Here is a 26,222-nt window from a genome sequence, read left to right as displayed (position 1 = left end):
ATTCTATGATTCTAATTCAATAGCCTCCCAAAAGATTGGCAAATTTATCCTTATCCTGTTCATTCAACCCATTTACTGGTTTCAAGGAAGCTCTTCAAAGCAAGGTTTTCTTTGTAAAAAGCAAGACTTTTAAGAGTCTAAAATGAAACCCCAAGAAATCTTACCAGATGAAAAGCTGATACAGCTTTTCTAGGTTGTAGCATTTCTACAATATGCTGCAGAACAAAGTGATGGCTTTGCATTTATAAGCAAAATGGGCTGCACATCTTCACAGAATTTATAAATGCCAGTGTCCTTAATACATCATTAAAATTCAGAAGTCACACTTAGAATAATTCATTAAAAATTTGATGTTCACGAATGGTTTTCACCACCTTTCTGCACCAAATAAGGTGGCCACAGCAGATACAGACTTAGGAGTGTATTGCCATAACTTTGCACTAGAGAGAGAAAAGGTATTAGAAACAAGTGTCCAAAGCCATAAGCCTATTCAATCCCTTACCTGGAATTACCAAATACAGATTTCATTTTCACAGCCATGAATTGTATAAAATGTCTTTCCTCCTCCTATGTAGTAAAGGAGAAAGATTATAACTGCATTAAGTAACCATATTTCAGCCTCTGCATCTATCAGGAGGAAAGCAATTATGCTGGAATGGTGTATTCTTGCCTCATGTGGAATCCTGGTCTCTGAATTCAAACTAACCACTTTATTCACATTCATCAGGACATAACGTTGTCTATACAATATAAAACAAAGCTAATACATTTCATATGAAAGTAATGGAGATTCACCTGAAATGCAGTTCCTCTTAAAGATATTCTAATACAGTCTCATGCAGAAACAAGCTGTGCCTTTGCATTAACTTCTCAGCAACTCTGTGGCTACAACAGCTGATCCCAAACAGCAGGTGAATGTACACATTTTCAGTACAGCCCTGCACCTGGCAATCTGGTCAAACTTTATAAACTCTAGGGTTCTTTTCTTTCCAATATTTCTAATAATAGATCGCAAACATTATTCTGCAATGACAACTGCTATTGTCAGCCACCAGCACAATGGCAACACAAGTCTCCAAATATTACATTCTTTTCCATTGCTTTACTTGCTCATACCTAACTGATTTACAAGCTGCTTTGCTTTGGAAAAGAAAGATCTGAGTCACAGAAGGAAAATAATAGGTTCCTGGGGGTAACTAGTACCAGCCTGGTTTTGCTACTGCTGTCATGACCTCTATGAGTTTTTTAAGGATTTTTTTAATACAAAATCACTGTAAGTTTTGATATTTGAAGAGGTAAAAGAAATACACAGGTAGAAAGGACGAAATATCAGCATTATCTGCATTTCACTGAGAGCTTAAAAAAAGGTAGCAACTGTATCTGCATGGAAAGACCAAAGGAAGACCACCCTATTAAAGAAGTAGAAAATGCAAGCATCTAGCACTGCTCCGGCGTGGGTCATCTCTTCCACAGAGTTCAGTCCCTCTAGAACAGCTGTCCGAGCGGGCCCTCCACGGGCCACAGCCTCCTTCAGGCATCCACCTCCCCTGGTACGGGGTCTTTCACGGGCTCCAAGTGGATCTCTGCTCCTCCATGGACCTCCATGGGCTGCAGGGGGACAACCTGCTCCACCATGGTCGTCACCACAGGCTGCAGAGGAATCTTGGCCAGGAGCCGCATTACTCCTCCCCCTCCTTCTTCACTGACCTTGGCATCTGCAGTCGTTCCTCACAACAGGCTGGCAGATGTCTCTCTGGAGCTTTTTACATCTTATTCACTTCTCATCTCCTTTCCACTTCTTGCAGACGGGCTGGACCGAATCGGGCCCAGTTGGCTGCCTGGCGAGAGGCCAGAGGGTGAGGCCTGCAAGGCCCATGAGGCCGGCGCCTCCCCCTCTGCGCCTCTGCCCCCGCTCAGCTTCTTCACATCTTCTCTTCTCTCTCTTTTTTTTCCTGTTTTCCCCTTCTTAAATACGTTATCACAGAGGCATTATCATGGAACATTCTGCTACCAATCGGCTCGGCCTTGGCCAGCAGCAGGTCTGCCCTAGGCCCGGCCGAGTCCACTGAACAAAGGGGAGCGAGTTCCAGCAGGTTCCTATGGAAGCTACCACCTTAGGGCCCCCCTCACTAACAAAACCACGACACACACTTACAAGCCACTCTGAGAAGGACTTAAAATCATATACAGCTTGTAGAGTATGTCTTCCTGGAATTACTAGGTAGCTAGAAGTGTTAATGCAATATACAAACATTTTGGCAGAAGAAAATACGCTGAATACTCAGTAGGATTACAGGAAAAAACAGTAAGTGTGTGTACAATACTGTGAAAACTACTTCTGGGTGAAACATTCAATTCATTCAATTCCAGACCGGAATCCACTCTTCAAATGAAAAGCTGCCAAACCTTGTAAAGAGTTCAAGGAGTTTGAGATACATGCATTATCATGACAGGCTTTAAAAGCTGGAACTTAATTTAGCAAAAAAAAAAAAAAAAAAAGGAGATAGAGAAGTGACTTAAAAGTTACTTGCCTGTATTTAATTAAGAAAAAGAGGACTTCTGACAACAGAAGGAATTTTGCTCTATCAGGGAAATAGGTAAGAAGGTATAAACACTGGGAACTGGAGTCAGGCAAACTGATGAGAAATAAGACATACTTTCCTCTGATTGTGATCAGTGAAGCCCTTGGAACAATCTGTGTACAGATGTAATGGATCAATACTAATTTGGTATCTTTTAAATTAAGAGTTGATGCCTTCCCAATAAGATACTCATTCACTCTTACAGGGTTTTAAATAATGACTAATGGGCAGATTGCTTGGCCTGTATTATTCAACAGTGCAGCCCAGATAGCCATAGCCATTTCTCTGGCCTCAAAATTACTGAAATGCTAGTAAGTATGCTCAGGAATGTTTGGAAAATGGGGACACAAAAGAGACATGAGACAGCAGTGCCTGGGAGCAGGCCAAGAGCTTAATGAGCCACTGAGAACCAGCATGAGCACATTTCTGTCCCATATTTCCACAGGGGTTAGGGCTGGGAGACACACAGAGGTTTGTTTAGGGACTGTTTGTTCTAGCTAAATTGTTTCCAGGACCTAGTTAGAAGTACTTAGAAAACCCTTTCATTAGCCAAGAATAGAAAGTAATCTTCACAACTACAACAAGCATCATTTTTTCAGGTTCATGTAAGACAATTCTGGGTACTCCCATCTTCATCTGGCCTCTTGCTTAAGGAATTAGTCATACCTGGCCTCTCGACTACAGTTCCATTGTAACCAGACCAGGATTTATCGCATAAAGCATGGTGAAAAAAATATGACCATTAATAAGGGGCTTAGGTTTGTGGACAGTAATAGATTTTACACATTTAGCTGCCATTGCTAAATATTAAGAACATAATACAGAAATACAATACATATGTTGTTTTATATATTACGTAAATACATGAATATAATATGTATGTTATTATAAATATTTATAAAGTAACAGAAACATTACACATTAAGAATAAAAAGCCTTCTGTAATTTCCAGTGCTTTGGCAAATAAGAAGTCTATGTGCTTTTGTTAACTCTTCATAGCTTTCACCCCACACTTCAGTCTCTGCTTGTTCACTTGCTATGTACCATTACTTCCTGTCATTTAAACCACTCAGTTGCATTTCTATCTTCAGGGCTCCCTCTGAATAGCCTAAAAGCATCAACAAAACTGTGAACAGCTGATCCCCTCCTCTTTTGTCAATGAATGTCTCTAGCTGTTTTTTGAAGGTTTTACCTTTCTTGTAAGGTATTTCTGGTGGTCATTCATATTCCGGTGTCCAAGCAAGAAACACTGAAACCCACCACATCTAAATGACTTAAAATATTTTAAAAACCCACTTGGAATCCTCATCATATTTAACCTTTCAAATACCTTTGGACAATCTGACCCAGAGTACTTTTATCTTAATTTCTGTGTGAATCACATAAAAATGCAAAAACTAATAGGGAAACTTTCTCCTGATAATGCTTCTCTAAAACTTTACCTAAAACTTTACAATTTAGATGTGATCATTATACATTTTCAGCAAAATCAAGATCAGTCATGGAGGCTAAAACTCTTACATTGGTTTCCAGCACCAGCTGCCACACATGAGAGGGCCCCATGTTTAAAATCAGTCAAAAGACTGCTTTTAAAGAACATGAGTTTGTTAAGCGTAAAGATAAGAAATAGGTAATGGAGCTGTTAGAAAATCTTACAGCATAATTAAGTTACAGTAAATTGAAGTCACTAAAATCTTTGTCATGACTGTTTGGCCAAACCGTGAAGCAATACAGATAATTGCTATTTAAAATCCCACAACCAAGGACAGCCACCTACTGAGAAGAGCTAAAACTCTTCCATAAAACAAAAAGTTTGGAAAAGAAGTATATTTCCATAAATGATTACTTTTTGTTATAAGATACAAAGACAATTTGCAAGGTCTTTGTAAGTGAAAAGTGCCATGCTGAAATTCCTGAATGAAGAAACCGTTTCCTCCATACAAAATTCACAGTTTTAAACCACTTATCTGATCCAGGTTGACTAATTTTTACTGCTGGAGATCAGATGTAAAATCAGGGTAAACTAACACTACCAGGTTTAAATATCTGAATTTTAAGTGACCGTGGCTAGAAATACTGTTTTTTTCATTAATTTGTCAGAATATTCCAAATAAAGAAGTGTTTCAGTCTCATTGGTCAGTGTTCCTCCAATGAGTTGGAATAAATTAGCCTGTATGCTTCCTTTATAAAGCATGATGTCAAATAACAATGCTAGTTATCCAAAGAGTAAAATACTTAAAGGTATATGTAAATGTGCTCTTTCTTCAGTGCAATGAACCCTTAAAAAAGTTTGTAATCAGACTGATAATACTTGATTAATATTCAGCAAATAAATTCCAAAACAATTTCCTCCCTCTACTCTCTTCTACGATAGAACATGAATTGATAGAAAGAATTTTTTTAAAAATGTATATTACATAAAAATGGAAAATATTTTTCTTATTACGTCTGGAAGAGGCTGGCATTCTTCTAGTACTGCATATGGAGAAAAATGAGCAAAGCCTCTTTTTTTTTTTTATCTGAAGAATTTTATTTTATCTGAAGAAACTGGTCAATCTCCATAGATAGGCAGGAATTTCATTGTACAGGGGATTAGAGAAGCGCAATTAGAAAGGATAAAAGCAAGGGGGGTTCTTAACTCTAATTGAAAGTGACAACTCAGAGACTTCAATCACCTCCAAACCTTGGAAAAATCTTGCATCAAAATATTTGAACTTTTGAAGAAATTTTAGTGCAAGGCTTGCAAAAAGCTTCCTGCTTCTTCACCTGCATTCACAAAGGCAGAGTCTAATATTTTGACTCCTGTAGGTACCGTTCTCTGCTGCAAGTAGTCTCATTAGTTGAGGACACTTATCAGTACAAACAAGGTATCAGGAAAGAACTCAGTTTTGCGATTATAATACAATCATAATGAAGATCAAAGTGAGCAAAATTACAGTGCTTCCTTCAAAATATGTAGAACAACTTGTACCTAGATGAGTTGCAAAATTAAAACTATTGTCCCCTCCTTTTACAGATATTTGTTAAATAAATTTAGTAGTACCTGCATTGCAAGGCTTTTCTTTTTTTTATATACATACATTTCTTATCAGATTTGAATGCAATTTCTGCAAACTAGATAAGAAGGGCTTACCTCCTCTTGCTGTTCCCCATGGCTGAAGAGAGCTGCATGAGTGCATCTTTCACTTCAATGCCATGAGTTTTAAGAATCTACCTTTTAAAAGGTTGCAAGGTTGTAAAGTCATCTAGGGCATGCAAATAAAAGTGCTAAGAAGGAAGAGCATCTAAGTTGTTAATACACTGTCAGATTATGAAACATTATCAACGGGTGGGATATCTTAACATGGATGTCAGTGGTAAGAGAAACAGCACAGCAATCCAACATTTTATTAGCTATCGTGTCTATTGGTGATCAACTAGTTAAAATCTTGCATAAGATGATTGCAAAATCTTGCATCACATAAAGTGATACTAAACAGGAGACAAGACCAAAGATCATACAAGATAAGAACATATCTGGGGCTAGATGATGCTGTAACAGATGCAGTGACAGCTAGCTTGTTGCTACCCTGCTGTTCTGGTTTTGTTTAGTAAGGGGGGGCCTAAGGTGGTAGTTTCTGTAGGAAACTACTAGAAGTCGCTCCCCTTTGTTCAATGGACTCGGCTGGGCCTACAGCGGACCCGCTGCTGGCCAAGGCTGAGCCAATCGGTAGCAGAATGTCCCGTGATAATGCCTCTGCGACAACGTATTTAAGAAGGGGAAAACAGGAAAAAAAAAGGAGAAGATGTGAAGCAGCTGAGCCAGGGCAGAAAGGGGGAGGCACAAGCCTTGTGGGCCTTGCAGGCCTCACCCTCTGGCCTCCTGCCAGGCAGCCGGCTGGGCCCAACTAGGCCCAGCCCAGCCGCAAGAAGTGGAGAGGAGATGAGAAGTGAATAAGATGTAAAAAGGATCCTGAGAGGCGTCTGCCAGCCTGTTGTGAGGAATGGCTACAGATGCCAAGGTCAGTGAAGAAGGAGGGGGAGGAGTAATGCGGCTCCTGGCCAAGATTCCCCTGCAGACTGTGGTGACAACCATGGTGGAGCAGGCTGTCCCCCTGCAGCCCATGGAGGTCCACAGAGGGGCAGAGATTCATCTGCAGCCCATGGAGGACCCCACGCCAGAGCAGGTGGAGGCCTGAAGGAGGCTGTGGCCCGTGGAGGGCCCGCTGGGACAGCTGTTCTGGAGGGACTGCACCCCGTGGAAGAAATGACCCACACCAGAGCATGAAGGACTGTAGCCCGTGGGAGGGACCCCACGCTGGAGCAGAGGAGGAATGTGAGGAGTTCTTCCCCCGACGATGAAGCAGCGGCATAAAACAATGCATGATGAACTGACCACGACCCCCATTCCCTCTTCCTCTCTGAGCTGCTTGGGGCGGGGGAAGGTAGTAGGGATAATGTTAAGCCCAGGAAGAGGGAGGGGTGGAGGGAGGTTATCTTGTTCCCTGTCTCATTCTCCTGCTAGTTTTAGAAATAAATGAATACTTTTCCCCAAGTCAAGTCTGTTTTGCCCATAATGGTAACTTTAAGGATTTCTGCCCGTCCTTATCTCAAACCTCGAGCCGTTTTTCCTTATATCATCTCCCACTATTCTCTCGGAGGGTGGGGGAAGTGAGAGAGAGAGACTGTGTAGTCTGGTCCTGATCAGGGCTGAACTACGACACCTGCCTCAGCAGCAGCCCTTGAAACAGCACCAGCGCAGTTTCAAATCCAGGATGACGTTCTGCTTCAGGCTGGCTCGTACCACACCAGAGCTAATCCACTTGAGTCTTGTTTTCTGAAATGCTGAACACCTGCAGTTTTCTCTGATTTCAGTTGGTGTAGAGGGTACTCAGCACTTCCGAAAACCAAGCATTATGCATGAGCAGACATGCTTTGAAGAAGCAGGTGCTCCACAAAGCCAAAAATGCCACCAATTACACAAGCACTGTGAGTCTCCTCCAGGGCAGAGTTTGAAGTGTGCAGCTTTATAGAGAGATGTTTAAATACCCCCAGCAATTACAGAACAGGAATAGAGATAAGAAAATAATAATGCCACCTGCACTACTGTTAGTCTTGCAGTATTTTAGAAATCCAAACAAAATGGGTGGTGCTCGCTCTCTCCATGCTATCCTGGCAGGAAAATAAACAAACTGCAGTAGGGCAAATCATTTTATATTTGGGTAGGACAATTTCACAGAAGAGGTGGATTTCTGAAATAGTATATGAGGAAATGCTCCTGTCATCTTATTGAACAAAGGAAATCAGATGAGGGAATTTCATTGCTGCCAACAGAAAAAAAAAACAGAATAGCATGATTCTAAAAACATATTGCTTTAGTGGTTTCACAGAAAAAAAAAAAAAACAGACTTAAGTAACATTTGCCTAAAATGCACAGATATGTAGTTTAAATATAAACACAACTATCTAAGGTAAAAGCAACAGCAGCAATAGCAGCTATTGATTAGCCCACTGGTTAGTTTTCATTACAGTGGGCTATTCTGTGCACTCTTCGAGTTAAGAGCTGGGTCTCTCTCTGTGTGCACGTGGCCTTATTGCAGGGACTCAAGAGCTACAGCTTAGGCCTCCGCAACTGGCAACCAAATAAAGGAGGATTTCAATCCATCCGGAACACAAACATTTTACATGCATTAGGGATGTAGTTATTATAGTGTTCTTGGTATTTGAGGTGATCCTTTTTTTAAAGAACAAACACCATTACAAGGTGAGAACTATCAAAACCAAAACTAACTCTTACATGATAAATTCTGTCAGGTTGCACCATTTTTGAGAGTCCACTTTCTTCATCATCTCTTCAAAAGATTTTCCACAGGCAGGCAACTTTTCTAACATGAGAGATTCATTGCAGAGATTAGTCTGTTGACGCCCACCTAGGTAAAATCAGAAAGCACCTTTAGATCTCAAACACTGAAATAAAAGAAGCATGAACACATCAATCAAACTCCTTCACATAATTCTGCTTGCCACTTACATTGTTGTAAAACAAACATTCAACTTCCTAAACAATTTTAGAAAGTAGATGAAAGATACCTTTACATACATTTATTAAAAACATAACTTAGTATAAAATTCTATAGGTTACCATATATAGTATAATCTTTTAGACCTAGCATAGAGGAACCTACCTAGTCACTTTTCTAATCTTACTTAGCTTCTACTCATACAAACTTACTACTGCCCATTTGCATTTTCAATTAAAAGCTAAATGGAGTTACTGATCATATACTTCAGCATAGAAAGCACTTCTCAAGCTTACACAGATGCATCCTGTTCAACTACCTATATGACTATAAATGTATTTCAACATCAGAAATATTTGTATATCTTACCAGCTAAAGGGCTTGAATTCTCACAGTCACAATTAAACTTCTTCTTTACTACATCCACTAAAGGAATTATCTACCATTAACATACGTTGATGTTACAGCATATAACTGCTTGCAAAGAAAGAGTTAACCTTCACTTAAACAAGCCTGTATATTTTCCAAACTGTAATGGCAACTTCACAACATTTAGAATAAAAGTCAAAGTTTTTTTCTCATCCAGCCCATGCCTGCATTGGAATACCAAGATAGTATTTTGATATTTCCTATAAAACTCCAATTCTGAAAAAAAAAAATATATTCAAACTAAACAAAGCATTTTATTTTGGTAAAGCTGAAACATTTTGTTTTTATTAAGTCATTAAATATGTCTTGCTTTACATTTATAAATGCCATTATTTTGATTGTTGTTCTATAAACAAAACACATACATTTGGCAGAACATTAAAAATTACCTGTAAGTATGTCAATACATTTAAAACAAATCATAGAATCATACAATCATAGAATGGTTAGGGTTGGAAGGGACCTTCAAAGGTCATCTAGTCCAACCCCCCTGCAGGAAGCAGGGACATCTTCAACTAGATCAGGTTGCTCAGAGCCCCGTCTGACCTGGCCTTAAATGTTTCCAGGGATGGGGCATCCACCACCTCTCTGGGCAACCTGTTCCAGCATTCTGCAACCCTCATTGTAAAACATTTTTTCCTAATATCTAATCTAAGTCTACCTCCCTCTATTTTAAAACCATTACCCCTCGTCCTACCACAACAGGCCCTATGAATAGTCTCTCCCCATCTTTCCTGCAGGCCCCCTTGAGGTAGTGGAAGACCTCAACATGAGCAGGCAATGCGCCCTTGCGGCCCAGAAGGCCAACTGCATCCTGGGTTGCATCAAGAGGAGCGTGGCCAGCAGGTCGAGGGAGGTGATTCTGTCCCTACACTCTGCTCTGGTGAGACCCCACCTGGAGTACTGAGTCCCGTTCTGGAGCCCCCAACATAAGAAGGACATGGACCAGTTGGAGAAGGTCCAGAGGAGGGCCATGAGGATGATCAGAGGGCTGGAGCACCTCTCCTATGAGGACAGGCTGAGAGAGTTGGGGCTGTTCAGCCTGGAGAAGAGGAGGCTCCGGGGAGACCTTATAGTGGTCTTCCAGTACCTAAAGGGGGCCTTAGGGGAAAGACGAGGAAAAACTCTTCAGTAGGGCCTGTTGTGATAGGACGAGGGGTAATGGTTTTAAAATAGAGCGAGGTAGATTTAGATTGGATATTAGGAAAAAAATTTTTACAACGAGGGACAGGTTGCCCAGAGAGGTGGTGGAAGCCCCATCCCTGGAAACGTTCAAGGCCAGGCTGGATGAGGCTCTGAGCAACCTGATCTAGTCGGGGATGTCCCTGCTCCTTGCAGGGGGGCTGGACTAGATGACCTTTGAAGGTCCCTTCCAACTCTAACGATTCTATGATTCTATGATTCTATGATACAGACTACAAACCTCTCCAGCCGTGTGGCTGACTCACTGGGACCTGGCCTTACCTCCTTCGTCATCTCTGATTATCACTGGTCTTAGAGCTGATACTAAGCATTCATCTATATCAGAAAAAAAAAAAATCAGAACTACAATTAATCACCAGTGATTAAAATGGTGAAAGTTGTGAAACACGGGCAGTGCAACTTTGTCCTTGGGAAGTTAACATGACAGCATGGACCCTGCCTATTTAAAGCATTCCCGTCAATTCATCTAGCAGCTGCAGCAGACACAAGTTATACTTTCCACAGCTAGATCTGCAGATAAACACTAAAGTTGGGCAGTATTCAAAACCAGATATGAAAATTGTGTAGCTAGCAACTTAAATCCTGCATTGATGCTCTGACAAAAGTTAAGCAAAGCTGTCTTCCCTGGCAGAGTATTCTAAACAGCCAGCTATCACTTGATTTATAACCCTAAAAATCCAACAGAATACAAGGTTCTCCCAGATTACATCATGTGCGTTGACTATTTACTCTAGCCCCTTTCCAACAGGATGTTTAAATGGATTTTTCATGCCCTTGGTGGTTTTGGTTGGCTCTCTTTAGAACTTCAACATTTTGCAGGGTTATAGAAAAAGCTCTGACAGTCATTTGACAAGAACAATGTGACAACACAAGATTTTTTTGTCTAAATCCCTGGCCAAAGGGGTTCAAAATGATGTATAATGCTACAATTTTACCATCACTATTGGGACTGACTTTTACAAAACACTACAACACTCTCTGTTCATACAGTCAATGGACAAGACTAGTTGTAAAAACAGCATGACAGTTGACTAATTGAAATGAGATAGGATGGAAGTATTTCTCAAATGGCTGCCATTAACAAAACAGAAACAGAATTTTGAATTTTAGAAGTAAAGCTCACCTGTGAATCCAAGCGTCATTAGACCATTAATTAAGAGGGGGAAAAAAGAGAGAGATGAGTTAGATACCTCCATCCTATTATATAAAAGAATTAGTGCAGATAGGAACAAACTTGAGCATAATTTAGGTTTCAACAGAATATTCAAAATGTTCAATCAAACATTAGTTTCCATTTTATTAAAAAGTGTGTCTGAATAGAAAAATGAACATTTAGAGAACATTATGTTTTTAAATTCCTAAGTGTAGAGAAAAAAAATAATAATCCTTTTGCTATTAAAAGTAAGCAAGCACAGAATCATAAATAATTGTGCACTCTATTCATTTAGGAATTTAATGTTGTGTTTCATGGTCTCCACCTTTTGCACACTGAATTCATACATTTTGAAAAACATTATGTTCAAAACCCATAAGCTCCTCATGTGGATGTTAAGGTAACACAGTGATGTCAGAAGAGCATCCAAATGGAAACATAGACTACGCCAATAGAAGGAGTCTTCTGACCAGTGATTTGCAGTACATCCAGAAGCCCACTGTGTTCATGTAGCTCCAGCCACATTTATGATTTTGCAAATATGAGGGATGACTTCAATTATTTTTTATCTCCCACTGGAAAAAAAAAATTGCTGACAAATTTTTATAGTGTTTATCTTGCATCAGAAATGAAATGAGTAATTTCACAGAGATGGGTGCCTCCTGGTCCTTGCATATACTGTATATGTCACTCCAGTAAAATGAATCAAGATATACCCCAATCATATTGATCTAGACTGTGCGTTCACTGAGATATGCCAAGCTTTCGACTGAGTTAACTGCAAGTTGTTGCGCATATACATTTGAGAAGAATTTAGATCCTTGTACAGAATATATTTTTATTTCAGGCAAGTATTAATCTCTGTCTTAGTTACTAATGAACCAGAATATACTGAAACTGGGAAGAGCAGAAATCCATGTATCAGAAAATTGTGTTGCATCCAAACACGCAGAGCTAAAACTCCATTACACACTCTGATGGCTGTTATCTCTTTCACAAATAGAGCACTTTTCTTTCCAAGCTACTAGCTGTTATACTAGTAAATATACTTGAGTCCTTGGGTGGGTTTTTCTTTCATCTTCACTTGAAAATGCGCTTAACTGCAGAAAACTGAAGATCAGATTAAAAGCATACACTTTATGAGGAAGCCAAACCCATCCATTCTGAGGAAACAGTCTAGATGCACATAGGTGCCCTAGATGCTCCCCTTGAGGACCACAGACTGCACCTACAATTGTTATTCCATCAATTCCTATCACTGATCTCCAGAGCGTTCACAGTTATTGCTGCAGTAATCCTCATGAGACCATGGTGAGAAAAATAAAACAGGATTTATAATGAGAGAAAACCAGTAAGAGAAAACAACACGTCCATGTTGGACTAGATAACCCTTGAAGGTCCCTTCCAAACCTAACCATTCTATGACTGTATGTTTCACAGATGAGAGGTTGAGTGACCATCCCCGTGGCAGGCAGGAAACTGTGATAAACCAAGTACCAAATAAAGGCTCACAGGTTTGTGCTCACAAATGTCCCTGCTCACAAGAAAAAGTGCTTTTTGCATTTTCCAATCTGCATTTTCCTTTCAGAGAAGGGTAAAACAACAATCCAGACCACCATGTGCTATCATGCCCACACCTCTTTGTTTTCTTTACTCTCAGATATTCAACTCATAACAAAGGTTTAATCAGGAGACAACAGCTTGTTGGCCATGAAAGTATGAGCTTTCCAGCAGCCCTTTTAAGAAGATGCAAGTTCAGCTTATTTCTTGAAAGGCTGATGCCATTACATCTCATTATAAGATACCCAGAGGAAGCAAAGTGGATCACAGTGTCGGAAGACGTTGCCGTGATCCCAAAATAAACACCTGCCATACACTCCTACCTGAACCAACATTTAAGGGAGAAAAAAGGAGGTTCAGTTTAACTGCACCAGTTGCCTGCAGGTTAAATCATGTTAATAATGGACCATAGCAATGGCCTTTAACTTTTATTTTCTCCATACACTATAGCAGCATGTATGGTTGCTCCCAGCATTAGTGGAATCAGATGCGAAGGGACCAACTAGCTTGGAGCCAGACCAAGAGGTGAAGGAAAGCACCACTGAAGTAAAGATGGGGAAAAATACGTTTGAAGAGCCTTTGGAAAGAAAAAGATATGCAAAACAGGATAAAGTGATAGGAAATAAGAAAACTAAGGGAAAAACCCCAAGTTTTTATTAACAACCTACTTCACAATCTTGTATATGAAAAAAAACAAAATCTGATCCTAGATCTTCACTGCAGCCTCTCATTATCTACTCTCTGCTCTCCTTTTGTAAACAGACTTTCTTCTGACATTAAAAAGGGAATTCAGCAATATGTAAATTCACTATTAGGATACATGAGAGGATAAATGTCCTATAATTTTTCAAATATATAAACTTCTGTTTTTCTGTGAAATGGATAAATATTTCTCAATATTTTTTTCTGCTATAGTATTACTATTTGATTGCATTTTTTCACTGAAGCTTAAAAGCAACACTGCAAGTCTTTGTATTGCAACTACTTCATAAATCTGAAGCAGCACATGAATTGCTGTGTGCTCTTCCTACTGCACATTCCTCCAAACACTCTGTAAGAGTAATTCTAAAAACCTTGTATAAGTGTGTAAGAGCAAAATGTTAGAATATTATTTTCCCTTGCCTGAACATTTCTTCAGGATGCTGCAATTACTGACAGGATAATAAGATTTTTGACCAGCTCCAATAATTTCTTAGAATACAGATACCAAATAATTGTTGTTTTACCTGACCGCTGTATGCAGTTTTTCACCAGCAATTACAGCAGTGTAATCCTGTGTATATTCTTTGAAATTTGTGACGTCTCATTCAAAAGTGTATTTTTATCAATCATCATTTTCATAAGAAAAAAAGAACATATAATGACCCCAAATTAAACCTCATGTCAAGACCCTACTTCTGTACCTCTTTTAAACGATAATCTTGCCAATTACCATCATCTAATCTTAATATATGTCAAGACATCAGATCTATATTGGAAGTTATGCACTAAACAAACACCTGCCTCTCTGTAGAATCTGAAGTTGTATTGATAGCAGCATGTAACTACGCAACAACTGCTCTGACATACAGCTCATGAAAGCAATCAAAACCACAGTTTGAAATGGCAACTGCTGCTCTGCAGTCATGCGCCTATGACTGGTTGGAAACACAAGAGAGAGATTAATATTCTATTAATATCATTTTGTCATTATGATCAAATCTCATTACCCACATTTCTTTTATAAATCTGATTTTAAATACTGAACAAATCGATCTCACAGAAGTGTACCAATGTTTCTCTAGGTATTTAAATGTTACATAAAGTTACGCGTTGCATAGGTGGTATTAAAGATCATGTTAAATTAACCGGTTTTTTATGTAAACCCCAAGTTAGACCATTACCAGATTTCTGGCAGAAATGCACAGATACTTCAGGGTATCTGATGCATAAGAAATTCCCATGGAAATAACTTCATTTATGCTCTGACACAATGTCAAGAGGCATCCTACTGCATCAGAAAAACACTGGTTACAAATGGGGTAGGTTTTTTAAATTATTTTTATTATTTTATTATCTGTCTTCCTGAGCATTTACAAGCTCAAGAGGCTCTTTTCTGTATGAATACAGAAGGAAAAGATGAGCCAACACAAGCATCACATAGCTGCCATCCAAAGACTTCTCTAAAAGCCCTCTATGGTAGGCAATTCAAATGTACATGGCCAAGACACCTCAGACTCTGAAGAGGCTGGGCAATCATGAAGCTTGATGGGAAAACCCACAAAGGTCCCACAAAGGACTAAGCCCTCCTGCTTTGAATAATAGGACTGTAAGACAAAACAGTTTCTTCAAATATATTTCATTGAACCCATTTTTTACCCTGCATCATCTTTATACCTAGCTTCAGGTAAATACCATCAGTAAGCATTTCTTAAAGGCACACAAAGGTCCATCTCTCTGTTCCAATTTTGCACCACACTAGGGCACACAGTTTTGTATTGCCAGCTTGAGCACAGTGCTGGCAGGAGGGGCGGACGTGGACCAAGTAAGCATACGGCCACAGGGCTGGGAGTGCAGAAATTGGTCCTGATAGTAAGAGAAACAGGTGAAAGAATTTACCATTTCTGTCCTTTCAGCTAAAAGCCAAGGTTTGCTACACCAGCTGTTGGGACAAAAGGGGCTGATCCTTAGCTAGTATAAAAGAGCACTCGTTGAGTTTTGACCATCTCAGTCCGCCAAGGAACTGACTGGCATACTTATCAGACATGATAAATGAGTTACTGAAACAGATCTGACTTAACACTCACAGTGCCGCTGCCTGCAACTTGGAGAGATGAGTCTTAACACCAATAGCTTCCTACAGGGCTGTGGAAGCTTGAAGCAATGTACTTCTCAATAGCCACACCAGGCACCTTGCTCAAGTGCCATAGGAAGATGGCTGGTCCTCCCCCTGCTGCAGCCTGTGATTAAGGATCTAAGCCTTTATCCTTACTGCCCTTACAGGCCTACTTTGTGCTCCCCACAAACTGCAGCTCTGGGTTATTTTTTAAATGATAAATTGATTCTCTGAGCCCAATTCTTACTCCAGCTAACCACACCATGATGTTAAACCCTCAACAGAGACAATAAAGTGATAATTTAGCATGAAATTGCTATGTAGATAACTTCTGCTATGAAAAAGTCTGAAATAATACACTCAGGAAAAAAAAAATTGGTGATAACTGGTGATGAGCTGGGGCGAGCCCAGTGCCATCCCCTGAGGTGGTCAGAGCCATGGCTAGGAAACAGGCTCCATCAACAGTGCCAACGTGGCAGGGGACAAACCAGGGAGTGCAGACAGCAGCAGCAGGAGACAGGGCTACAGATGGGATGGGAGACAAGAAGACCCAGTATGCAGGTCCAGAGGACATACAGGAAAACAGCCAGTAAGGCAGGACCACTTATGGTGTAGCTCAGAGCACGATGGGGGACTCAGGCAGGGGGAAACTCGGTGACGCTGTTCAGGGCACTGTTAATGCACTGACAGTTCTGACAGCAGTTCAGCAAGCAGCCAGCAAAGCACAGCCTTCCACTTGGGCTTAACAAACATAATTCAAGAACTGGACCTGCAAAAAAAAAAAAAAAAAAAAAAAAAAAACCAAAAAAAAAAAAAACCCAAAACCAACAACTACCTGCTACACAGTGAAATGTATGCATGTATTTATGGGGAAAACAAAACACACCTTCGCAGGTGGCCCACTCTCAGAGAGAAAGCTAACATGAATGATCCTATTGTTTCAAGTCTACAGGTTGTTATAAAAGCACAGAAAGAAAAAATATTGCTATTGGTACAAAAACTAAAGTCTCGCCTGCCAATTTTTAAATAACCATCACTACAATATATATGGCTCAGAAGGTCATCTTTTGTTCTCAGCTACTGACTCTTTGACACTCTTCTTTGTAAGGGGAGTGGTACAGGGAGGGGGGATGAGGACAGGATGCATCATCATCACATAATGTGAAAGCAGCTGAGGAAATGAGGCAACTGAATTTCATGGAGCTGGGCAATGACAGGAACCTAACACAAAGGAAGGATGCCAGGAATAAACAGAAGCTTGCAATAAATACAGTACTTGAAAGAAGTGTTACACTTGCATTCAAAACTGGCCCAGAAAAAAAAATGCCTTAGCACATGGAGAGGCAAGAGCAAAGAAAACCTGTTGGCAGAGTGGATTAATCTGTCTCTCCGGCCAAGAAGTTATCTAGAGAACCAGTGTAACACAGAAGTCAGCTTTGCACCATCCCCTTGTTTGATGCTGAATCCTTTTTAATACTTTTTCCTCCCCCCTTGTATCAACTGTATGGAAGACATGTATTAGCCATGGAAATGTAATATTCAAAACTAAAAGGGCACTTCAATGCTGTACTTTATCCCATTTTGAGGCATGATGTTATTGCTTTTGAACCCATAAGGTGATTTCAGATAGTTAACAATTTTGGATATTAGAGCCTTCTTCCTGCAGAGCAAGAACAGCATGAAAGGAAGCAATTTAAGCTGTTTCATTTCATCAGTGCAAATCAACAGAGAACATTGCTGAGGGCATCACCTGTTCTGTCTCATGTTGGTTCAGAATTCCCCAGCTTTCCAGTGACTGCAAAGAAATGTGACAATTATTCTGAATTCAGATTTCAATTGGAAGTTTTTCAGAGTAGAAATAAAAATTATTGTCTTTTAAATTCCTTTGTGAAGTTCTTGAATCGCTGCTGGCAGCATATAAATAACGCTTCACAATTTCTGAACAGCCTATGTCTACTTCCAGAGGTGTTGGATGGATTTTTCTGCTACTTTGCTTCAAACCAGTGTGTTTTATTTAAATAAATATATAACCAGTATTTTTAATTAATTAATTGTTAAGCATTTAAATTAACCATACTGGTTCAACAACAGTCTTAGGGAAGGCATTACTTAGCAATTGACCAAATGTTAAGATCTGTATTGTCATGGAAGTTGCATGACTCAACTTGAAATGTCACGTTTTCTTCACTTCGTTTCTGTCCTGTTATGTTTTTGATGAAGCACTGTGTAACTGAAACAGAAAATGTTGGGTTTTTTTTTACAGCCACTGACTTTCAGATAGTGGATGAACTATGTATTTCAACAGCAGAATCATTGCTTGAAGTAAACTCTCTTCACACTCTTTCAGAAGGGTAGTATACACAAATGTTATCCGTCACAGAAATCCCAACTTAAAATCCATTCTTCCAGAGAGTAAAATTGAAGAAGAATAAGAGAAGTACATTTGTTTCTAGAGTAGAAAGAAATTTGTGGCATTAGAAAGTGTTTGAAGATGACATTCGGCAACAATACATGGACCACAATCTACGTTAAGGTGGCTGGAAGAGACTTCCAGAGGACTCAGGAGGTGCTACAGCCTACCGCCAGCAGAGACAAGCAGAACAGCTTTCCTAACAAACCCAAATTAACTGAATTCACTTCTGTACATGTTCCCCAGGAAAAGAAATGTATCTGTTGTGCAATTTATGGGAAAAGTACATCAACAAATGAGGCAGCATAGTTCAGATTTATTCCCTCCAAAAGGCAAGACAGCTTGCAATTACTGTGGAGAGACATGCAGCCTCAGTCCTCATGAGACCTGTGACAGTCCCCAGAGTTGGCCATCCGCATCCAGGACCTCAGTCTGGCACTGTACCGCCCAATCACCTGGAAGCTGCCTGTCTTTAGTTGAAAAGGCAGGAAAACACAAAAGAAAATGAGATGTGACAGAAGGTTTCCCTATAATAAGGAAACATAAGGTCAGCACAATACTGACTTTATACCATACCTATCCACCTGTGAATGAGTGTAAAATACCAGTCCCTCAAGGCAAATAAGGGCTAATCTGCTCCTGTGGAGCAGCCTGAAAAATAAGTGACTTTTTTTTCTTTTTTTTTTTCTTTTTTTTTTTTTTTTTTCCTTTTTTAAATAATGTTGGGAAGGGGAAATGACCCATGAAGGTTTCAGAGACAAGGGTCACAGCACACTCCCTCGTGAGGAAGTGTTTAAAACCATGAGATACTTGAAGACATTAAAAGTTTCTTCTTCCCTTGACAGGTACAACATTTAAATCAAGATACTGTCATCATAGAAGGCCTCGGAAAATACTTTTTTCTTTTTCTGACCAGACAACAAAAATCCCCACACCTTGCACATCCACCTTCTCTTGATGCTGCATGTACTCCTCTTGCAGACTCCTAATCCTGTTACATACCATGTCGAGGCATCACATCAACATAACCTCAGTGGAGTAATGTTTTCAGTGAATTCTATGCCTACCACAAAACAGTAAGTTGGCCTGACAATTCAAATGTGGGCTTTTGTTCTTCAGTAGCCCAGCTCACCTACCAGTGCTCCAGAGCTCTGGAAACTCAACTACATGAGCACAGAATATTTTAAATTATATATTGCCTTGAAGAACTCAAGAGCAATAAAACACCTAACAAAATCTCAGAGCTTCACATGTCTACTTATACTGCTTGTACCTGCTTGTAGTAGGTGTGCGTGGCTCTTTACAACAGCATCCTTGCTCCAAGGAATAAACACTGAAAACACATTGTTGCCAGCTCAGCACGGCAGCATGATCCCTGCACACCGTAATTTTCCCTAGATGGATATCCACATAGGAAACTGCACAGCAGCAGACTCTGGTATAGGAAATTACTCAGGCCAAGTCATTGCTCTCAGTGGACCTGAGAAGGAGAAATGAACCCCAGAGGGGCACAAATTCCCAAGTATGTCCTCTCAAGGCACTCTGCCCAGCCAGCAAGGCAGGCCATGTCTGGCTACTCATGCAGAATGCAGTACTTCTCAGTTAGCACTTTCTGTATTTTCTTTCATTTCATGTTTCTTAACACAGTTCTTTTGCTTTGTTTTTCAAATAGCATGTGCCACTAAAGGAGTAAGAGGATATAACAGTGAACGGTTTAAATCTCTCTTTCTTCCTTCCACCATTTACTATCATCATGCATTAACATTCTACTGGAAATTGTTTACAATTACTCCTGAGTAATAGAAATATTTACTAGTCAGTGTTCTATAAAAAAAAAACATTTCAGTAATAAAGGTATACATAAAGTAACAAGACAGTAATACCTTACAATTAAAGCTTTCTTTACAATCATTAATAATCTCTATCCTGTTTTTCTTTCATGTCAGTATTTTATTAAGAAAATTTAAAAAGAGAGTAGTATGTCTGACCTTGTTTTCTCAACCAGCCCAAGACCAAAAGACACTTCAGCAACAGCAGATAAGCAGTGCTTACATTTACATGGGAAAATGAAGACTGTGCTAGGAATATGCCAATTAAAGAGTATGGAAAACAAAAAAAAAAAGTAAACACTGTACAGAAAAATGCTACACCATATTTCTTCTTGAGCTAAGAGAATTGCTAGGGAACCTTCTTTACAGAGGCTTTTCTCAAGCTTTCACTCTATAAATAATAAAAATGCCTTCAATAACTTGAGAATAAAGCAAAAGTTCCTTTCAGGAGTTACACAAACAAACATCTACATAAAGCCAGCTGCAAAAAGAAAAAAAAAATATGTCCTGCTATTAAAAAAAAAAGCATCAGAGCTAACAGTGTTATTGTGCGACTGTTTCCTTAGCTAACACTTCTCTTTTGTAACCAGGACTTAACTAGTGGCATTAGAGGTGGCCATTTAGTTTTGCATAAAACCAACCTCCTTGCATTGCTATGGGAGTCTTCTTATAACTCTTGACTGATGTCCTAAGTGATGTGCTTTAACTCACCTTGGCTTAGAAAAAAGAGCACTCCATACACCTCCAGCCACTTCATCGTATATCCAAATCTTTCAGCCCAAAAACCAGGAACTAAAATGCAAATGTAGACATAATCTCACCAATATTGTTTATTCTCTATCTATCCATAGAATATAAGCATATATTTAACTCAAACATAATCAGTGAAGCTGCAAAACAGTTTATCTAAACCTGACTGCTTTCCCAGTCTCAGAGACGTTCCTCTTGGGCTGAAATTTTCCATGGTTTTGCTCCCATATTGGAGTGAACTTTTTTTCACCCTGAAGTCTGAGGAAAATCCTCCTCAAGATTTTTGAGTCATGCAAGAAATCAGTAGAAAAGGGAGTAGGTAAGAATGAGGAGTTCTCTCGTTCTCATTTTGCAAAGGTGTTAACAATACTTTTCCTCAGAAACTTAAAAACATCTTTATTTTAAAATACTGTGGAGTAATACACTCCAAGGCTAGAAGGAACCTCTTGGATCATGCAGATCTACCCCTTTTCTAACACAAGGTAAAGAAAGTCTTCCAATAATTTCTGCACAAAGCTACTAGTGTCTACTCAAATGACAGGATATTCTTCAAAAATATTTACAGTACAGATTTTGAGACTGCAAGTGATGGAGAATTCCCCATCCAATTGTTTTGGATTGTTTCTGCCAACACTTTTTATTTCTTTGACAAAGTTTTTTATAATTCATTGCATGATAGAGTATGAAGTAGATGGGAGGAAAATAAAACCCAAATACATGTAAGGCATACTCAGCATGCAACAGCCAAAGTCTTCAGCAGACCAGTATAGGATCAAACATTCTTAGGGTGTTGCAATGCATATTCTACCTGTTCTATACTGCCCCATCAAAACGGTAAGAAAAAGAAGTGTTGGAACCCACTTTAATTAAAACTCACTGAAAATACCAGGCTTAAAATGTTACACTACTACACAGAAGCAGATTTTCTCCCATTATTAAAAACATGTAATTAAATGCAAGAAAAGAACATTAACATTTTTTTCCAAAATCTTAAAATGCAGAAAGACATGAAAACACAAATATCTTGAGAAGCTTAATTTCCTTTGACCTTTCCTTCACTTTGTTCTGAATTTCTTGATGTTTCTGGTTTATCCTAGAGCTAGTTAAAGAGAAACTTGAACAATGGTTATTCCAGCAACACTATCTCTGCTTCATTGTCCATCACTAAGTATCTTATGGCAGAACACCTCCCACTCTAAAAGTATCCCTGGAAATATGTTCAGCAGCAACACTAATGGCAAAAGTTGGCTTGCATTCCTAAATGCAAATCCAGCCTAGATCCACTGTCAAAAATAAGGAATGAGATTTCCATGATTTTTTAAACAACATGCATCAAGTTCTAACTTTGAGTTATTTTGAAGTATGTATTTAGCTTACAAAAAATATATATATATATTGATCTGCTTTTCTAAAAATAAAATAGGAATAGAGGAGATTTCACACATACTGCATGACAATCAATGTTCCTATGGAAATATTAGCTTTGAGTATCTCCAAATTGAAAGCCAAAACAAATTTATTTTTCCTATTTCACTTGAACATGTAAGCTTAATACTGTATCATAGTAAGGATACATCACACATTGCCAGATACATTTAAAGAAATCTATTCTAATATTAAATTGGACAAGTTACGTTCTTGATACACGGAGATTCTTGAGGAGTAAAGCTGGAATAGCTCATGAACTCAAGGGGTGTGGAAGGACAGCATTAACACTTGCAGCAAATCACCACAAACAAATGTGAAGAGAAAAATCTGTTCCACAGCCCCATGTGGCTACCAGGTAGCAAAGCTCTGATGCCAAGGCTGAGATACCCTTTGAGCAAAGGGTCACCTCCCCTCCAAAGCTACAGAATGTGTCCGGGTACCACAGAGACAGACAAGTCTCTTCAGACAATAATAATGACTGCAAGCACTCACGTGGGCTTTGCACTGCCGCATCAGGAGGACATCTTCCTCGTGGCCTTGAAGATATTGTTCTGTGCAGAGAGGGTGAGCAGAAGACTACAGATCAAAGCTAAAGTCCAAGAGCTAAAGTCTTGGAAGAAACCTGGACTTTTGTGTCCTATTGATGAGCACTTGAATGACTTCCACAAAATGTTATTTCTGTCCCAGTATCTCCCAGTCTCTTTGCGATACCCTATGGCGATGAACTCCCTTTTCCTTTCTAATGAAGGCTGGAGGGTCACACAGATCGAGATCAGCACACGCTGACAAATCCTGAACTATGTACTTTGAGACAACAAAAATACAAGAATATTTTCTAAAGATTAGAGCCTTTACCATCAATCTCTCTGCACACAAAGGGATGCAAAAGAAATCTGTCATTTCCAACATTCGGGAAAAAAACTCTGAATTCCCATAAGAAGTGACAGTCATTACTGGCCAATACAGATTACAGAATTTCCTCTCACACCACCTGCAGAAATTTTCCCCAGATCATGCTCTCCAAAATAAGGGCAAATTAATCACATTTATTAGGGTGTGAAAGTAATAAGACAGATGCTGTATTGTAGGGTGTGGTGCTTCTGCATAGTCCTTTGCTTAGTCAGCTTAATCTGGTTAGATGTGAACAAGATGTGCTTTTGTTGGCCTGGTGCTGTGTGAGGGCCCCAAGCAGTGCCTATCACATCATCCTCTTCAGATCGGAGTCTTCCCAGCTTGCAGTATAGGTGGAGCAAGTGACATCCCGTCTGCAGAAAGCCATAAATCTGGCTTCACACAGACAAAATTCTGTATTCCAGGGGATAAACTGAGGCCACCAGCTGTTATGCAGATATGTTTCTTGTTCAAGCCAATATGGTAGGTCACATTAAGCCACTTTCAAGACAAAGCCTTCAGACCATTTCTAACAGCACCAATGTACTTTCCTTTAAAGCCTTTAGATAGGAACAAAGCTGCCTCCTCTTTTCAGACTAGTTTTGGGGAAGCCACCACATGAACAGAGATAAAGCCTAAAAAATTGTAAAAAGTAAGGCTTTCTCCTATTCTGCTTTTCTTCTCCTTTCTTTCTTCATGCCCACACATCTTCCTCCCAAATGACCCAAAGTTCTTCAGGCAGCTTTTTAGCTTGTTCTACATACAGAGTCACATTAAAATAATGTCATTTTTAAAATTTATATTTTCCAATTTATCTCAATGCAAGCCTGGCTATGAAGAGACTCTTATTTTAGAAAAAAGCACAGGCTTTTTTCATAAAACACGAAATAATACACTTCCACACTTCTATTCTGAAATAAGCTGGTTCATGCAACAGCGTTCACTAAAATAAAAAGGTGTGAATTAAAACAGGCTTTGTTATGTTTATGAAAATTAATGTCTTTATAAGCCCTAAACAAGAACACAGTTTGCTTTCTTCACACCTCTCTCTGAAGCACTAATTTCAACAGCAAAGACACAGATGGTAGCAAATGTTGTTTGTAAAGGATCCTCTCATTGTATTTCTTTCCTTGGTAGTGGAAACTGGAATTTCATTTGTTTGCCTCCTATCCAAGCCATGAATAATCTCTGTTATCAGTAGAAAGGTGGGAGAAACTGAAACAACAAACCGTACAAAAACCACTGGTGCTGCAGTGCTTAAATACAACTTAATGGGCAAAACCTCCCAGAGTTCCCCTTGAGCCAACCCAGTTGTGCTCAAGACCCTTTCCTTAAAATCCTGTGATTTGTGTGTATCTGTACCCATAGCAGTACCTGTCTATCTCAGTATGTATTTCTAGCTTCAGTTTGCAGCCTCCGACAGTTTGCTTCACAGATTTGGCTACAACAAACCTAAACGCTAAGGCCTCAGACCTCAAAGGTATTTAAAAACTTAACTACTATGGAGGTAGGAAAATCTTACTAATTTAAGAGCAAGAGTTTAAAAGCTAAATGGTTTCCAGGACTGGATCTCATTGGTGTAAATCAGGTTCAGAAAGCCCATTTTCTTCCATTCCACCTTCAACCTGGAGTTACCTTCAAACACCGAGTGCCGTTCCTCCTGGCTGCTGCGACCAAGCCAGCTGGAGATGGCATCTGATGCTCTGTGCTACCACCTGCAGTCCACTTGCAGTCACCACAGACCGCCGAACTCCGATAGAAAACACTGCGGTTCACTCTGTCAAGAGCGCATGGCAGGAACCTGTCTCCTGTTGACCGTGCAGACCTCAGGGAAAGGGCAACACCTCACCAAGAAAGGGATCAGGAGACACAGAAAGGGTGAAGGCTGGCAGGATGTCTGGATCCAAAAGCAAGTTGGAACAGAGGTTGCATTTACACTTGGTGCTTTTCTCTCAGGATGGATGTTGATGGGGTCTGCTGACCATCCTCCTGTTTGCCTGGTGTTGAAAACCGTGTTTTTTAGAAAACAAAGCATCATTTTGGTAGATAAATGTTTTTGTTAAAGTTCTCTGGTCTGTCTCAAAATCAGATGTTCTGTCTTGCAAAGGTTTATTTGCTTTACACACACATCCACCTGGGTCTATTAAATTCAGGACTCCCACAACAGTTTTTCTGCATTCCACCCTTTGCAGCTGCAGAACAGCATGATATATTCATAAGAAAATAACAGAAAAAAAAAAACTTTGATTTGGTTTTCAAGCTTTAACCCAATAAAATTATTTCCTATTTGTTTTGGTTTTTTTCCTCATTAGAGTTCAAACTCCCCAGGAGTTACGGACACCATGTTCCACCAAGGGGAGCTCAGGACCTTACAGAATCCACCCTTTAATACATACCTTTTTCATGACTGTTTGTAGGATGAGATATGGTCTTTAAAATAGAAAGTAAGAATGGAAGCTTGGAGCCAGGCTCTGTTCCTAGCTTTCCAACTATTTGGTTGTTCACCTCTGGCCAAAAGCTTCTCTAACTGCTGTGAAACAGGATGATGAAAGGCAAACAGCTATAGAATGTCTTTGAAATCTGCTCCAGATAAGAATCACACCATCTCTCTCCCTGTGGGTATATATACTGAGAGAGATTCCTGCAGAATTTAAAAAAATATCCGTCTTCACTATGGTAGCATCTTACATATACAAAAAACGCCACTGAAAGGCAGGCATTACGTAAAGGATGAAGGAATAAATGTTTGGACAGGGATGTCAAAAGAGCAACTACTTGTGTAAAAGCCTACTTAGTCTGTTAAAAGCCTCGGTCAAGCCCTCCTTGCCTCAGTTTCCACGCATAGAAATGGAATAAAACAATCCGGTATTACGGTAAATACATTATTATTTCTGAGGCGCTTAGACCCTGCAGTAAGCAAGTATCTACAGCTCTGCTAAGCAAAGTACAGAGGACTTCACCTGACAGCTGGCGTTTCCAGCTCTGCATCCCACCCCATTCTGGATGTTATCAGCATTTCATAGGGGAAACAATACTGATGATGTGCCTGTGTACCAGGTACCTCGGTTCACACATTCCTTCCCCTCCAATACACGCACACAGAGCAAATCCAACTTCTCCTATCTTCACTGAGCTTCCAGCAAGCAAACACATTGCCTTTTTTTCCATCCTCA

The 26,222-nt window shown here is 39.7% G+C and overlaps 1 protein-coding gene across 2 annotated transcripts in view; it reads right to left on the bottom strand.

Annotated features, from left to right (window-relative positions):
- RAMP3 (receptor activity modifying protein 3) overlaps nucleotides 1-11,361 on the bottom strand; it is a 32,572-nt gene extending 21,211 nt beyond the window's left edge. The window contains exons 1-3 of one of the 2 annotated variants that reach the window (XM_086743070.1): nucleotides 11,337-11,360; nucleotides 10,475-10,528; nucleotides 8,359-8,491 (exon numbers count right to left, since the gene is read on the bottom strand). In XM_086743070.1, coding sequence (XP_086599196.1) covers nucleotides 8,359-8,491; nucleotides 10,475-10,528; nucleotides 11,337-11,355 — 206 coding nt within the window. In that variant the 5' untranslated portion in view covers nucleotides 11,356-11,360. Of the gene's footprint in view, nucleotides 1-8,358; nucleotides 8,492-10,474; nucleotides 10,529-11,336 lie in introns of both variants that reach the window. The other variant, XM_086743071.1, reaches the window with a different exon arrangement.
- Between the last annotated feature and the right edge of the window lie 14,861 nt (nucleotides 11,362-26,222).

Source organism: Chlamydotis macqueenii, chromosome 2 (assembly GCF_036417535.1).
Source record: "Chlamydotis macqueenii isolate bChlMac1 chromosome 2, bChlMac1.mat, whole genome shotgun sequence".
Taxonomy (NCBI): Eukaryota; Metazoa; Chordata; class Aves; order Otidiformes; family Otididae; genus Chlamydotis; species Chlamydotis macqueenii.
Note: the sequence above shows the minus strand (reverse complement) of the source record. Positions and strands in the feature narration are given on the sequence as shown.